The 17,158-nt window shown below is 33.7% G+C and overlaps 1 protein-coding gene across 2 annotated transcripts in view; it reads right to left on the bottom strand.

Moving 5' to 3' along the window:
* Positions 1 to 305: 305 nt before the first annotated feature.
* The window catches only part of LOC149486912 (uncharacterized), a 222,606-nt gene continuing 205,753 nt past the window's right edge, over positions 306 to 17,158 (bottom strand). For both annotated transcript variants that reach the window (XM_089697005.1, XM_089697004.1), the window contains exons 5-6: positions 2,145 to 3,205; positions 306 to 1,173 (exon numbers count right to left, since the gene is read on the bottom strand). In XM_089697005.1, the coding sequence (XP_089553131.1) occupies positions 686 to 1,173; positions 2,145 to 3,195 (1,539 nt within the window). In that variant the 5' untranslated portion in view covers positions 3,196 to 3,205 and the 3' untranslated portion in view covers positions 306 to 685. The remainder of the gene's footprint in view (positions 1,174 to 2,144; positions 3,206 to 17,158) is intronic.

The following is a 17,158-nucleotide window of genomic DNA, read 5'->3' as shown; positions in this document are numbered from 1 at the left end:
AATTCTTTACAAATAAGTTACAATATTTTAATATTATATAATCAATTTCAATAAACAAATAAATAAATTTGTCTCAATTAAAATAATTAGAGACCCCTTTTTATGTACTCTTCATCTGTTATAATAAAACATTTTACAATAATTTTTGTCAATCATAGAAATATTTTGACTAGATCAATTCATAAGCTCAATTAAAATACACTAATTACATTAAACATTCACTTTTACTTACAAATAGATATTTAATCCTGTTTCAGTAAATATTACCTACTATTTAAAACAAAAAACCTTAGAAATCACTGCATCGTGATTGGTAATATTTTGAAAATGTGTAAACCATAAATTGAGATTTGAGTATTTGACTAGACAATTGGTGAATAATAATGTAATTTAACTATATAAAATTCTTACGCATTGGTTTATAATATAATATTCTATGTAATAACCATTATTATTTACAAGATGGGGCACTATATTACAATACTGTTATTCATATTACCCTAGAATAATCACTTAATTAACATCTATTGGAAAACCTATTTCTAATGAAATAGTTAAATTAATTTTGTCATAAATAATTGAATTTATATTCTGTTGATTAGCGTATTTCACAATCGTTATATACATTTGTTAGATTAAAAGTCTATACCTCATTCATAGTGACTAGAATATTTGGCAATATAACCTAAGTATTGAAAAAAATAAAAGACACACTCCAGACTAGAATGCTTGTAAGGGAAACTCGTTTAGCAGAATTAATGTCGTGAAATCTAAAGGTTTTCATTTCATTCTGTATTGGTATCACTGGGTCTACAATGAACGGTGGACTCTCTGTGGTGGTCAGTGTTTCTTTAGGACAAGGCAAAGTTTCCGCTGGGATCTTTAGAACGTTCCTCTTAACCCCCTTCTTTCCTTCGCTGCTATCGTTCTCATCAAGTTTCCTATCTGTAGTGTTAAATTTGTCCACCACTTCAACAGTGGCGCTAGTGTGCAATATTTCCAAACTGTAGTTGATCTTGGTATCATCAGACATCTTATTGTAAGCTGAACTAACTATGGGAGTATCCATTTTGCATGTGACTCCGTCAAGGGAGTCCTTGGTGCTTTGACTTTTCGTCTCGTTACGTAATGAATGCATCCATTTCAGCCTGCAGTCACAAACGAAGTTGTTCTCTGTAAGCAGAATTAAAAACTAATTAACATACATCAACGGTAAATGGAACAAAACTGAACTCGTTTTACCGAGAAAACATTCCAAATCTAAGTTATGATTTCGATCGTATGGTAGAATAATATACATAAACGCGAACGATTTCATGAGCGATATCAAGATGGAAGATACATATATAAAATATTGGATTTCTAACTTCTCTCAAACAATATTATGGCCCACAATTTTTCAGGAAAGTTTTTCTTGGCGTCCTTTATCATGTAGCGCATGACAAATGTTCAGGAGACAATTCTGAAGTAACTTTAGCCGGCCCTGGGAGTAAAAGTTTTGTTAACATTTTATGACAATTCTTGTTAAACGGTGACGTAAATATTTTCTTTGTTACGTTTTATTTGGGTCATTGTGGCTTGAGGGCGTATCGGTAATGTCAATAAATTATTATTGTTGGTCACATGTTTTGTGGTTGTTATTTACCCAATGAATGTACGTTAGTATAAAGTTTAATCAAATACACAGTCAACATAATTATGCATATAATTAGGTTGTGATTTTAGAAAGCTATGAAGCAAGCAATTACGACAAAATTTGCTATATGGGAATATCTATCATAATGAAACTCAATTTGTATATACGTTCGTTTTGAGTAAGTTTAATGGTTGTCTTTATCTAATAAATATATTATAATTTAAAATATTAAATGTGTAAATTTGCCAAAGAGAAATGTCTGGATAATTATGCTTCATCATTAGTAAAATTACGATAATTAATATGCTACACGTGGATAAATCTTGTTTAATTAGACATAAGTGTCTACCAAAACTACCTATTGCAAAGATACGCCCCACGGAATCATAAATGAACAAATTTCTAACTGTATTAAACTTTAGCGGTATCTCAAATTCTTCTCGTTAAACATTCAAAATGTTTTCGAACTCATTATAGAACATATGAGGCAGTACTAAATATGCATTACCTTCGAGAAGCAAATTGCTGTTTGGGGGTTTCAAATTATCCAATATGGGTTTTATGTTGTCGAAAGTCAACGCGTGTAGTTCATTGGAACGCAGGTCGAGGGCGCTCAGGCCTCGGACTCCTTCGAACAGGCCAGAGGGGATCACGGCCAGTTTATTGTCATCAAGGGACAGCTTCCGGAGCTGCGACAGCCCGTCGAACGCCCGCGCCGATATGTACTTTATTTCATTCTTCCCCAAAAGCAACTCTTGTAAATTCCACAATTCGGCAAACGTGAACTCGGTCAAATTGTAAATGCGATTCTTCCTGAGATCCAATTTCCGCAAGTTCGCCAATCCATCAAACGTGTGACGGTTCAAATGGAATATGCTGTTTTTGTTCAGGTCCAATTCCAACAGATTGAACGCGTGTTGGAAGGCTCCGTTGCTAATCGTCGTTATGTTGTTTTTGGTGAGCGTCAGCTTTTGTAATTTCGGAAGATCGAAAAATGAATCTTTTCCAATTTCGAGGATCATGTTGTCTTCCAAATTGATTACAGTCAGGTTCGGGAGGTATGCGAACGCGTATTGCTGGAGGATTTCAATTTGGTTCTGAGAGAGCGACACTTCTTTCAAATTAGTCAGATTCGCTAAGGCAAATGGGGCAACATCAACTATGTTTCCGTACTTTATGTTTATGGATCGAAGCCTTTGTAAGTACTGAAGCGCTTTGGTTGGCACGTAGCCTAACGCGCCGTCAACTCGAACGTTGAAAGACAAAGTTTGCAAAGTCGGTTGTGACGCGAAACTTTGCCAGATGAGGTCGTCCCGAGGAATGCCTCCGTTGAAAACCCAGCACTCGGCCTTCGTCGCATTTCTTGGTTCCCTCGTGTTCTCGCAATAGCAGTGTACTTTCGAATCTCTGTCGGTGATGTCACAAATGTTTTTTTGGAAGCCGCCTTTTTCTTTTGTCCTTCGTTTAGTATTGTCCCTGGCTTGGACGGCGGATGACATTTCATTAGCCAGAGCCAATATAATCAATAAGTATGTGACCCAAAGCGCCCGCTGCTCCATTTTAATTTATCTGAAACAAATGAAATTAGTTTCATGAATTCACTGCATATTCTGATAGTAAAATGCTTATCCCATCAAAAACATCCTGTAAAAAACCCAAGTCTCGCAGCTCAGTCTTTCTACCGTCAAAAGTTGTGAGATCCATGTAATACCAAGTCGGTTAATCTATTTAGTGTCTACTTGAAGGACCTTCTGTCTTAAGTTATAACATAAGTTATTATCATGCCAATATTAAAAATATTTAACGTTTTAAACAAATAGATCGACTTGGACATCGCTTGATTTGATTATTAGTATGTATCACACTACACAGCACGACGGGCCAGCGACCAACAGGAACGAGAGTTTCAATCGCGTGAGGCGCGAGAGACTAAAGAATCTAATATAATATTGTAATATTCATTTTGTTTTCATGCGATGTCCAAGTCGATCTATTTGTTTAAAACGTTAAATATTTTTAATATTGGCATGATAATAACTTATGTAATAACTTAAGACAGAAGGTCCTTCAAGTAGACACTAAATAGATTAACCGACTTGGTATTACATGGATCTCACAACTTTTGACGGTAGAAAGACTGAGCTGCGAGACTTGGGTTTTTTACAGGATGTTTTTGATGGGATCTCACTTCTTTTTGTAGAGCCTTTCTTTTTGATACCATCTACTTCTAACGAATTTTGTTAAAGGTCTTATGATATTTTCTTATTTTTATATGTAGTCTTCCTCCGACCGACACTATTAAGTAATTATATTTGAAGACTAAGGTATTTATGTAAGTTCCTTAAAATTAACCAAACAACATCCCAATCGTAAGCAAATAATATCAGTAAACTAATGAGCAAGCCTTTTAGTCGTAAATGTAATTTATCAATCGAAATTATAAATGAAAATCGCAAACTTATAGGTTAGGTTTCGAGGCACATCCGAACAGCATGAGGGCGCTCGCACGTATGCGTGCGGCTGCCGCTCGCTCGAAGGCATTCACATTTCATTGTTCTGTCATTTTGGCGTATATTTTGCTTGTCAGTCATAGAGTAAAATAGAGGCCAGTCTGTCTGTAAGGAGGCTAGTCGCGCCAACAATTTATATATAACAGATTTAAATTATAATATATTGTTTTATTAGATTTTCGTACTTCAAGACATGTCCAATCATGTGTTTTTCATTACGTCGACCATTTTACAAGTAATAATGTTGTTCAGTTTCATGGGCTAAACACACCCTTACCCACCCTATACCCCCTCCCTTGCCTCATATGGTAGGTACCTATCTACACCTATTAAATTTATAACCACCACCAACCACCAACTGCATAAATAACTTTGTAATCCCATATATTTATATGGGATTACAAAGTTATTGATGCAGTTGGTGTATTTGGAAAACTGGACCGAAATTACAAAATATTTAAGTTTTCCCATGATTAAGACACTAAACTCTATATGTATTCCAAATATGAAGCTTCTAAGTCCGCTAGAAGTGCCTTGGACTTTTGATGATCGGTGAGTCAGTGAGTGACAAAATTTAGAAACTTTAACAAGTTGTCATTCTTAAACTACTGGTTCAAATTGACTGAAATTTTAAATATTCCGTGTTTATACAATGCCGGATTAGTTACTGAAGATTCAGGTTTCTTGCTTTATCCACAACCGAATTATAGGGGGTCGAAAAAGGCCCGAATTGCTTCGAGAAAAGGATGGTACGGCCGTGCCGCTTTTTTTTTGCTCGACTTGGCGGGGGCACTGCCGTGCCCCCAGATATACATTTAAGGGAAATCTCATTTGCATTATAACATTAGACCGGAATTAGTCACATTAACAAAGCTAAATTAATATTCAATTGTATTAATGCATATAACTTTATAAATGTTAGCAATGGCGTGGTTTGAATTCAGAATTTAGACTTTATTATCATTTATGTTGAATTCCAATTCAAAATACCATTGAAATGGTATTTTTACTCATATATTGATAAGCTCGCGTTTAACAATTAATAATCCTTACTGGCTAATACAAAATGGTATAGATGAAGCTGTGGAAATGATAATCTAAATTATCTGAATTCCTCGAAAACTGCCATTATTGTTTGAAACATACGCAAATACGATACGCAGATAGAAAATTGTTTGACATAGGAATATGGTATAAATTTCCAGGTATCATACAACACAGGGAGTATCTAGTTCACAATAAATAGCCATAATATTATTATCATGCACACAATGCTGATATTAGGCTGCTAACATCGTTGGGAAATAGCGCATTTAAAAATAAATCCTATATTACAGTACACAAGAACTATAATACAATTACAGCACATTGTTGTAAGAACAATGGTATAGAAGAATAAAGTAGCTAGGACATCGGATCTTTTTAAATGTAAGTTAAAAATAAATAACAATAGAACTACTCGAGTAAGCGTTTCTTTGCGCTTACAAACAATAGATGCTATGGATTTCTGAACCGCAAGGAAGATCTCTTACAAGACAATCTCTTTAGTTTTTACTCCTTGGTTTATTTAGGTCATCAATTTCCTTTACACAAAAAAGGCGAACAAATCAACATTTAGTGAATACTTTTCAATTGTATAGTAGAATTAAAGCTATATAATAATAAAGCACTTTGATACTGAAAAAATATTCTCAGCCGAAAACCAATTTTGGTTAAATATTTTTGTCAATATTCAAATATTTTTATATGGTATAAGTAGGATAAGTTCACAGTAACTTTAATATCACAATAATTTTAAGTTTAATTTCATTCAAGCTAATCATCATTCAGTTAGAAAACAAACAGATATACAGTCTATCCTTCCAGCCTATTTCTATAAGAAAATCCGCGCTAGAGAACTGCCGTGAGACAGCACCAGGTGCGAAAGAAATCCATTTCTCGTGTACAATGGATTTCAAGTACTTATAAATAAAATAAATGTTACGTCGATTATCTTACTTATTTCCTTTTAAAAGTAAACAATCAACCAATAACCAACTACACTTAACTTCTCTTATTCCCTAACAGTTATCAATTGTCGAAATACATATGTATTCACTATATAAACCGTATTTTTTATATACCTAAAAGTTGGTGCCTTTCGACTGGTCCCATTTACATTTTATCCAGTTCTGACCATTTGAAGGCGGTTTAGTTTTTGTAAAAAAATAATTATTAGTCCATCCTCCTTTAATCCAACCATAACCATTTAAATTTCTCCTAACACTTGACATCGAAATTGGCAAGACCAATATTGGTTTCATTTGCACACCAAATAAAGCCAGGGAGCTACCGTGTTTTAACATCTTAACAAATATATAGTCTGTACCGTATAGATAAGCAACAATATGCTTGTGCGTTTCTAAATTTGAATTTCAAAGCGCTTCCAGAATTAGGTTACGAGCGCTGTGGCGAGCCTAAACAATAAGGCTCTATTGAATACCCTGGATATTGATTTTAACGCTCTGCTATTTTGCGTTTCATTTTATCTATTCACGCTTCTGACGATGTATACTGGTAATTTTGTAATTAGCTGGATATTTTGAATGGGTTTATTCAATAGGTACATAACAAACCGCATGGCGTGCGATCTTTCAGCATGTCTGACATTATGTAATTTGAAATTGTATACATGGATAATTTCGAGTTAAAATACAAACTGTAATATATACTAATATCTATTATAAAGCTGAACAGTTTGTTTATTTGTTTGTTTGTTTGAATGCGCTAATCTCAGGAACTACCTACTGGTCCGATTTGAAAAATTCTTTCAGTGTTAGATAGCCCATTTATCGAGGAAGACTATAGGCTATATATCATCACGCTTAGACCAACAGGAGCGGAGCAATTTGGGTGAAACCGCGGAGCACAGCTAGTATGCTACATCAATCAAACAGATACATACTAGAGAGAGACTATTCAATTGCAATATGGTCGTCGATGACTGATTAACAAAAACTAATATACCGCTGAAATTTGACAAACACATATCGCAGTCTTGTTTAATACTAATTAATCTGAAATCCAGGTGAAACTGGAGCGAGCATGTAGTGAAACACACATAAATTATATGGAGCGCGTTGTATCGCTGTATGAAACAATTCCTCAATTAATTATTTTACAAAATTAACGTGACTTTAAAAAGTAACTATAGAGTTTCTTGTCATGGTCCGGGAGCCAGCAGCAGATTTTATGACCAAGTTCCTCTCAAGCGGTAATTAGTAAAATGCATCAAAGTATAGTATTATGAAGCCTCGTGAACGTCAGCTGGAGCTCGGTTGGGGGGAAGAGCGGTTGTAGCCTCCCGTATCAGCTGACGGTTTTTCCACCAAGATACAGCCAGCTGACATATATATTTATCCACAGTTACATATAAGCTATCATCAGGTAAATTTTTGTTTGAGAGGAAATAACGGAAAATAAATTTTTCTTTAAATTTAACTTTCATGTTCGAGACACCAGCTGACGTATAATACACCATGTTGTAACCAGCTGACTATTTTTTTTCGTTGAGATATTGGGTTAGCTACAATTTGACAAATTTTTAGCTGAGAGGAAATGAATGAATGAATGTATTTTTTTTCCAATGTGCGTGGGAGGCTACAACCGCTCACCCCCCCAACCGAGCGCCAGCTGACGTTCACGAGGCTTTATAATACTATACTCTCATGCGTCTGACGAATTATCTCTTGAGAGGAAATAGTTAACCAAATTTGCACCTGGCTCCCTAACCACAGCTCTTCTCTGTATAAACTGCTTTCTGAAAGTGGTAAATAGTAAATCTATCTCATGGTGATTCAAAAGTCCTTCTAATTCAATAAATAAATGGTAACTTTGAGTATACATCTAGAAAGTCTTAAGAATATTGATAAACGCGTGAGCGTAGGACCAAGAGGTTGTGTACTCTCTAAGCTTTTAAGAAAGATAACAAACCCAAAAAATACAGTCGCATTTAGAATCTCCTCTTTTGAATTCGGTTGAAACGCCATTTCATTCATCTATATAAATTATAATATATAAAAATGAATTCCTATGGTCATAGCATAACGCGTGAACGACTGGACTGATTTCAATTATTTCCATTTTGATGAGTTTGTTTGTCTTAGGATCTTATGTAAGTAAACCTCAATAAATTTGTGGCTAATAATTAAGAAAATGCGAAATTTAACGGCTATTTAAACTTCACTAGTTTGACAATACGAACGCACGAAGACAGTACGTCTGTCGGATCAGCTCTATACGAAAAGTTCTTCATTCGCAGATAATTCGAAGCACAGCGCAGCGCATTTTTCACTGTCAAACTATTAACAACATTGTCCTCATTAAAATAAAATTCAAAATCAAATAACAACAATTTCGGGGAGCATCGAAGCGTCACACGCGAATAAAGATTGCGCGCTGCGCTTTTTTAATGTTATTTCAATGAGGACAACGTCGATAATAGTTTGACCATAAAAATGCGCTGCGCTTCGCTTCGCTATATTTGCGCTGCCTCTAAGAATCAATAACTGTTCAATGAAACAGAAATGCATCCACACAAGGGACACAGGCTCACAATTAGGACGATAGTGCATACACAATTGTTAATCTTGTTGCAGCAGAGGACGTATCGCTACGGATCACTCGATGTGCCTAATTAGAAGCCAATTTGATTGCGTTTAATGTCTCCTACATGGTTTTACAACTCGACAAAGCTAGCCTATTCAATATTCATGTTGTAGATGTATTATCAACAATAGCGAATAGAACATTTTGAAGTGAAAAAAAGAGCGTGTGTGCTGAGCACTGCCACGCGTGTGAAATAAAACTTCTTTGGTTATATTCAAATATCCTACCAAATCGTTGTTTTACTACATGACGTGATGGTATTGCTATAACGCGACCGTGAACATTTACTCTCAACGCGCCTAAAGAAATTTCACTTCAAAAGAAAAATACTTAATTATAATTTATCACAAACATAATATCTTGGGAAATTATCTATTAAATTATTAAGAAAACATTATTGCAAATAAGTTATTGCAAATAGTAATTATTACAGACTAATACCGAATAATTTCTAAGAACTATTGAAGTACTGCACATAGCAGAAAAGACATGACCATTATCACTCGCCTTACTTTGCGCTAGTTTCGAAAAACTCCACACTTTAACCAGTTAAACACCTTCACTCAATAAACTTTTAAAACAAAAGTTTATCCATTCCACAAGAGATTTTAAGTAATAAATCTCTCCCGTATCAAGGGAGAGACCCTTTATCATTTGCCGCTTAACGCAAAACGGTTTTCAAGATTATTGCTACCGAAATTGGCAATCTAATCCGTCTGCAGTACATTGCTCCTTATGCTTAAGTTCTGCTCTCTACCCTCTAATACACCAGCAGTGTACTACGTGCCGGATTAGAATCACATCAATTCTGGCATCTGTTACATTTGCCCTTTTTGTCTCAACCTATCTTTCCTCTAAGGAGCATTTAGAAAGGGACCTATAACGTGTTGTCCTTTAAATGGGTTGTCTGATTTATAGTAATGTTGCTTGTAAATAGACATTCCCGTTATTTATTGCCTGTTCATGTGTGTCTAAGAAAATTTCGGTGAAAAATATTGGAGTCGTGTGCAATACATTTTTCGTGGGAAATGAGAATCCATTTATTGTGCCTGATAATATGATGGATCTTATTCAGGACGCAAATGGTTATATTTATATTTTGTAAATTTATTTTTTAATTGAATTTCAGGGAAGTGAGGGTGATATTACAAAATGAAACTGAGAGCTTTTAAAAGTATCATGTTTATTTTTTACGTAGACCTTGTAAATTTTTATATTTTGATGAAAACGACGGAAATGGTCAAAATAGTTTTTATAAGTCATGTCGTAGCAGACGTTTAAAAAAAATACAATAAATTTAGAAAGGTATTCAAGCGTACAAAGCACAAACTAACATTTTAAAAATATTCATTTCGTAAAGTTTTAAATTCTTATCTACAAAAATGTCTGTTTTTTTTCTAGTGCATATTATAATGATACTAGCGACCCGCCCCGGCTTCGCACGGGTGCAATGCTGATACTAAATACACTACAGATAAACTGTGAACGTTGTATATAAAAACATAGCGGCCCGCTCCGGCTTCGCACGGGTATAAAATATATAGCCGAGCGGCCGGCCGGTACCGCCGCAAACGCTACGTCCCGCAATTTTTAAATCTGTAATATCTTCGAAAATATTCACTTAAATCATACGGTGTAAAGGGCCATATAGATCTATATTAAATGAACAATGTATTCAAGGTATTTAATTGGTTAAGGATTAATGCTGTATTGGTGAAAATCGCTTCGAAAATTAGCTATTATTTGTCGTAAAAAGTAAATGACAAAAAAATGTTATTGTGGGATAACCATAAGAGATAGACATATACCATCGCGGACTTTTCTGTAGACCTTTTCAATGTGTATAATACTTAGTACATTATTTTGATAAAACTCGTAGGGTTTAGCCTGCGTTTGCAATATAAGCGGAAAAAATGTAATTTTTTACGACATCACATTAGAAACCTCAAAAATAACAGTACTTCTCCACTATTTAATGGATGTTATTATACATATAAACCTTCCTCTTGAATCACTCTATCTATTAAAAAAAACCGCATCAAAATCCGTTGCGTAGTTTCAAAGATTTAAGCGTACACAGGGACATAGGGACATAGGGACAGGGAAAGCGACTTTGTTTTATACTATGTAGTGATATTTTTGTCTGAAAATTATGTGTCTCCTTATTTTCATCATGTGCCATTTTCCTTTTACATAAACATACTTATGAAAACACATGACACAAATTAAACCAAACTATTTCCCATACACAACATAAAGCAAACTGTTTCGACCCTGACACTAACCTATCGCCTATAACTATCACTTAAAATCATTAGAGCCTTACAAAACTGCGACTAAATAATTAAACAACGTTAACATATCCGCTAATCCCTTTGAGGCTTAAGGACAGGCCCGATTCAATGTGCTTAATGAGATTGTGTACAGGGCCGGACTCGCACGTGCCGTGACTTGTTTTGGACGCTGATTCATTGCGCCCATCAATTTCACGTGATATGTAGACAAATTAAGATGACAATGTCTTATACGTCACGGATTATCTTGTTGGGCAATTTGTTTCTTTGCAAGATGACTGAGAACTTCGAATCTTGCTTGCTTCCGTTGTTTGTCTGTGTTACATATTGTATTATAGTAAATGGTATAGGAGTATTTAATTACTTTATTGAATTTAAGAAGATCAGTTAAATCAAAATATTAAGAGTTATTAAATTTATAAATGACAAGTTGCAAACTCATTACGTACAGTAAAAATATCTACCAATTGACTAAACACTATTTCTTAATCTGAATAATGCAACCATTAAAGAGATCGTTTCGAAAACTATGTTATCTGTTCAATGACTAACCAAATCTTCACTGTTATTAGTACTGAAAACATACAAAAAATAAACGTTTCTTTAATATCCTTTTTAAAGCTAATTTCCCCGCTCTGACATTGCCTTTACGAAAAAACGTGACAACTAATTTGTTCAAATGCGCATTAGGATCCTATCTTGACGGCCTCCTGAATATTTGTTCAGGTTAAGAAGGGTTAATCTGGGACTCAAATTACACAAATTAAATATAAAATCACGGTCCCTTTCTGTATACGGAGCAAATAGATTCTACTGACTGATTTTCTTTAATTGCAAGGGCACATAAGTGTTCTATACCTGGGATTCAATACATACACGTGAAGTGAATAAAGACGATTGTAAAATTATATGTAAATCGTAAGTAATGTACTATTGGAATAAAGCGCGTGACACACGGTGAAGATACTATAATATTTTATCTTAAGATACTGTTATATTTTATATTACAGTATCTTAACGCATCCGGTATCAGCGTTCGGACCATCATTTTTCTTATTGTCATTGCGTACTAAGACTCCTGTAGAACCGCCATCCTGTTACAAATGACGCGAAATTTTGTGGGTCATTTGTAACAGGATGGCGGTTCTACAGGAGTCTTAGTACGCAATGACAATAAGAAAAATGATGGTCCGAACGCTGATGCCGGATGCGTTAAGATACTGTAATATAAAATATAACAGTATCTTAAGATAAAATATTATAGTATCTTCACCGTGTGTGACGCGCTTTACTGTTACATGAAAAATTAACTTTTACATCTTTTGATTAAATTAAAAGCATTTTATTTTATTTGCATTGATTTAAACAGGAACACGATGCATGTATCAATAGTACGAGCGCAAAACCCATGTTCCCTTTCCAGTCATTCTCAGTATTATGAGAAGTCCAACACGAACAAAAGACACAGATTATGAATTTAATTATGAATATTATGAAAGGAAACTATATTGCCCTAAATCCGCCCCTGTATAAGCCTCTCCGTCACGCTCTTTATCCGTGGTTATGTGAATTTGTAATCACATGAAACATGATTAAATTTTAAAGTAAATACAAGTAAAATATTTTCGATTACACCTTTCTCATTAATCGGATTACCGCTCGCGATAATTTAATATACAATGTAATTACGACACTAAGTACGTAATCCTTAATAGTATGTACCTACCGTTTACATTATATAAAGACTTTTTGAATAAATCTTTATGAGTGGAGTTTTGGCATTTAGATAGGAAGAAAATATTTCTTTTAACTTTTACGTGCACACTATATCTATGCACCAATAGGTACATGTACATACAAAAAAGAAGAGCAAATTAATTTATGTTTGGCTTAATGCGTCAAATAGGTACCTATAACTTTAGATATAATATATAAAACATTATCTTTTTGTAGGTGGGAAGATCCACTTTGCGAGAGAAAGCACGGTCGCACTTTTCGCAGTTTTGAGCTGTTTGTTTCTTACATTTTATTATTATTTTTCATTCTCCTCTATTTCTATTTTTACTTGTAAAGTGTCTTGTAAAATACAATTTCTGAGTTTCGAAAGCAAGTGCAAATTATCTCATATTACTACATACTAATAATAGTAGATAGTAAATATAAGAGTTAATAAATATTATTACTACTGACAACATTAAATTTTCTTTTAATCATTATATTGGCCTTTTAAAGACAATACGAAAAGCTCACATATTGTGTATAATTCTTGAGAACATAATTAATATAATTCTTGCAAAACCTTCACTATTTGTAGAAATAAATGATTTAAGCTACGTATGAAAGCATAAACTATACGTTTTATATGATTTTCCAAACAAGAGCTTGTAGTTTTCACATAAAGTCGTGAGTTTTATTCGTCTTATGAATGGCGCAGCTTTAAAGTTCCCATGAGGCTTATAAAATACATTTCGTGTGAAGCAAATGTATACCTTACACTATAGTATTATAAGGTACATATTTCTTTTTCGTAGTAGAAGTCAATGAAACTTTTGGAAGGAGTATATTTCTATTGAAAATAAATATAAATAAACTTGTATGAAATATTATCGTTTGAGTAATTTCTATTATTCGGTACATATAATTTGCCAGAAAATTATTTATATTTTTTCTTGATATAAATAGCAATATATTTTTTCTAATGCACGATGCTCTGAACTTTCCTTACTAAATCTTAGTACCTATGTATTAGGCTATAAATATTAATTATAGCCTAAACAATCACCTTTTAAAAATACATCATTTTCATCACAAAATGAATCAAAACTGTAGCAATATTAGGTATACTCCCCAATCAACAAGACCAGCTTTGATTGAGATATTAGTAAAGTTGGAGGCGTTTTAAAATAGCAGGATTATACGAAATTCATTAAATACCCCGCGACTTCCACCATCGGCTCATTCAGAATCCTAATTCAGTTAAAGGGTGAGATTTCCCTTTGAATCCCCTAATAAAATAATTTCAATGGCTAAGGGATTGTTAAATTTAATCACGTAAGCGTCAAAAAGACGGAGGAAGATAAAAACAATTTACCTTAATCAGGATTCATCGTAAATTAATTTAAAAATAATGTTTATTAATGAAGGTACGAGTTAAGCTTTTTTTGTAATATTATTAGGAAAATAGCTCTAACTGCTTTTGAAAGGTAAATTAAATTATTAGATACGTTTATTAATCTATACTAATCTATACTAATATTATAAAGCTGAAGAGTTTGTTTATTTGAACACACTAATCTCAAGAACTACCTACTAGACCGATTTGAAAAATTCTTTCGGTGTTAGATAGCCCATTTATCGAGGAAGGCTATATATCATCACGCTAAGACCAACAGGAGCGGAGCAATGCGGGTGAAACCGCGGGGCACAGCTTATTTTTTATATTAACTGTGTTACCATTCCACAGAAGAATTACCATCCGTACACACGGATGGTAATAATCTTCTGTGACGGATTACACGGATTTTTCTATTTTTGGTTACGCAACCAAAAATGGAAACGTAAACACCTTTGAAGTGTAAAAATATCTACACGTAATTATACCACGGGCAACCTTTTCCAAATAACATTTGGAAGGAAAAATCCTTAAATCTAAGTAAGCCGAGAGCCTGTAATTACGACTTTAATTCGAAAAAGGTCCCGTCAATCCGATTGGATCGGAAACGATAACTTTTTGTTGGTTTCGCCTTTAATTTCAAACGTTACAGAGGATTTATTGAAAAAATTTACATCCGATACTCCGATTTTGGCGTTAAAAGATTAGAGTTTAAGCTTAACGAACTCGACTATAGTTTTATGAGTCGTGTTGTTTTTTCGTACTTATCAAGTTTTATTTTGTTATTCTTAAGATTTATGCCTTCTTGATTTATGTATTAACGTGAATAATAATTCTTATTATATACGACTTTATCAGACTAGTAAGTCAGTAGTTGTCAGTAGATAAAAAGCAACAACGCTAATCGTATTGTGTTGTAGTTTCATGCAATGAATTATTACACTATAATTTTTATGTTCTAGGTGATATTTTCCTTATGCTATAGAACAAAAGGGAATTTTGTCATAGTTTTGTAGAAAACATTAAAACTTTTAAAGCCATTTTAATCTTCACATGCAATTTTTTATTACTTTCTATAAAGTAATAAAAAATTGCGTTCTATACGTTCTATACGTCTATACGTTCCCAAAAATATATTATTACTAGATTTCCGCATGCGGCTTCGCCCGCGTTTTCAAAGGAAAACACGCATAGTTCCACTAAAACCTATCCTATGTGTTAATCCAAGTTAGGTACCCTCTATATGTGTGCTAAATTTCATTGTAATCGGTAGTTCTTACGTGAAAGAGTAACAAACATCCATACATCCATACATCCTTACAAACTTTCGCCTTTATAATAGTATTAAGATTTTAGTATTTAAAGCATCAAATAATTACAATACACGTATAGTGTTTAAAATAAAAATAGATTAGCCGCAACACAGCGCGTTCCAAACTGTTTAGAGTTAAACATACTATAAAATTAAGCCAAGAGTAGTTGTTTGGTTACGGAATGGGTTATAAAGCAATTTAGCCGTGATTAGAGTTTTAGCCTAATGTTTAATGGATAGGAAATGTTATGTTAATTAATGTTATAAATGTTTAACGGTTGGTTATAATCTCTAGCGTTATAGGTTTAAAGAATCATTTATTCCCATTTAAAAACTTAAAACACATGAGAATACTTAGGGTAAAAGTGGGATAGATGCCGCACGGGGATAGATGCCTCATTTTCAAAAAACCTCACTTCCCAGAGTCGTGACTACGAATTAATGATTTAAATAGGAGCTCCTATCATCCCGCACCTCGGGTACGCATGAGCTGTTGTTTGGTGAAGACGTGTTTCGCTAGTGCGTGTTATAATATCCGCGGCGAACTTCACGAACACGTTAAAATTTAAAAAGGTTGATATTTGCCTTTGCATAACTTTATAAGTATTAATAAATTTCACTATATTTCTTATTATGTCTATACACTGGTTCATTAAGTATAAATCTAAGTGAAAATAGTGGCTCTTTTGTTTTTATTTAATAAAAAAAATACTGAGGCAGCTATCCTTATCAAAAAGGATAGTTGCCCCTTTTTTTTCGAGGGATAGATGCCCTTAGGGGCCTCTAAGGGCATCTATCCCTCAATACATATGTACATGTTATTATCGATAATCACAAGTACTGTTTATATTTTTACCTGATTGCGTCAGAGGTTTTCTCTATATTAACCGATTTTACTCGTTTAATTTGCTTTTTTTGTTATGTATACTTACTTATTAATGATCTGTCCTTATACTGATTGTAGGAGAACCACGCCACGAAATTACAAAAGAAAAGAAGGAGTGCGAGCGCAAGTATATTCTTGGACAACAGAACAACTATGTTAACATGACATTTGCTGGTTTATCATATTAATTTTATTAGATTTCGCGTTTATAGAGTATGTAAGGCATCTATCCCACTCTGCAGGCATCTATCCTCCTTAGTATTTTCATGGTGGGGCAACTATCCAACTAGGTAGGCATCTATCCTCAAAAAAGGTGTTCTACAAAAATATTTATTACACATTATCTATAAATGATAGGATAAAAATATATATAGTAATTCAAAACAGATAATTAACCTAGCTATATTCATACAAAGTGTTCGTATAAGATTCATGTATTTAAAATTATGAGGCTATTTCAAAAAGTAGGGCATCTATCCCACTTTTACCCTATAAATGTAGTAAACTAGCTTACCACCCGCGGCTTCGCCCGCTTTGTCTAAAACCTAATAAATTATATACTAAAACCTTCCTCTTGAATCACTCTATCTATTAAAAAAAACCGCATCAAAATCCGATGCGTAGTTTTAAAGATTTAAGCATACAAAGGGACATAGGGACAGAGAAAGCGACTTTGTTTTATACTATGTAGTGATAAAGAATGTTATTAAGTTAATACCAGTGGAGGTTTTAAATGCACATCTATCGATTAAACGCTATAG

Source organism: Colias philodice, chromosome 7, assembly GCF_061535455.1.
Source record: "Colias philodice isolate Cphi_HAF_F1 chromosome 7, ilColPhil1 Martin Lab GWU primary, whole genome shotgun sequence".
Lineage (NCBI taxonomy): Eukaryota > Metazoa > Arthropoda > Insecta > Lepidoptera > Pieridae > Colias > Colias philodice.
The sequence above is the reverse complement of the archived record's forward strand: the minus strand, read 5'-3'. Positions and strand labels throughout refer to the sequence as shown.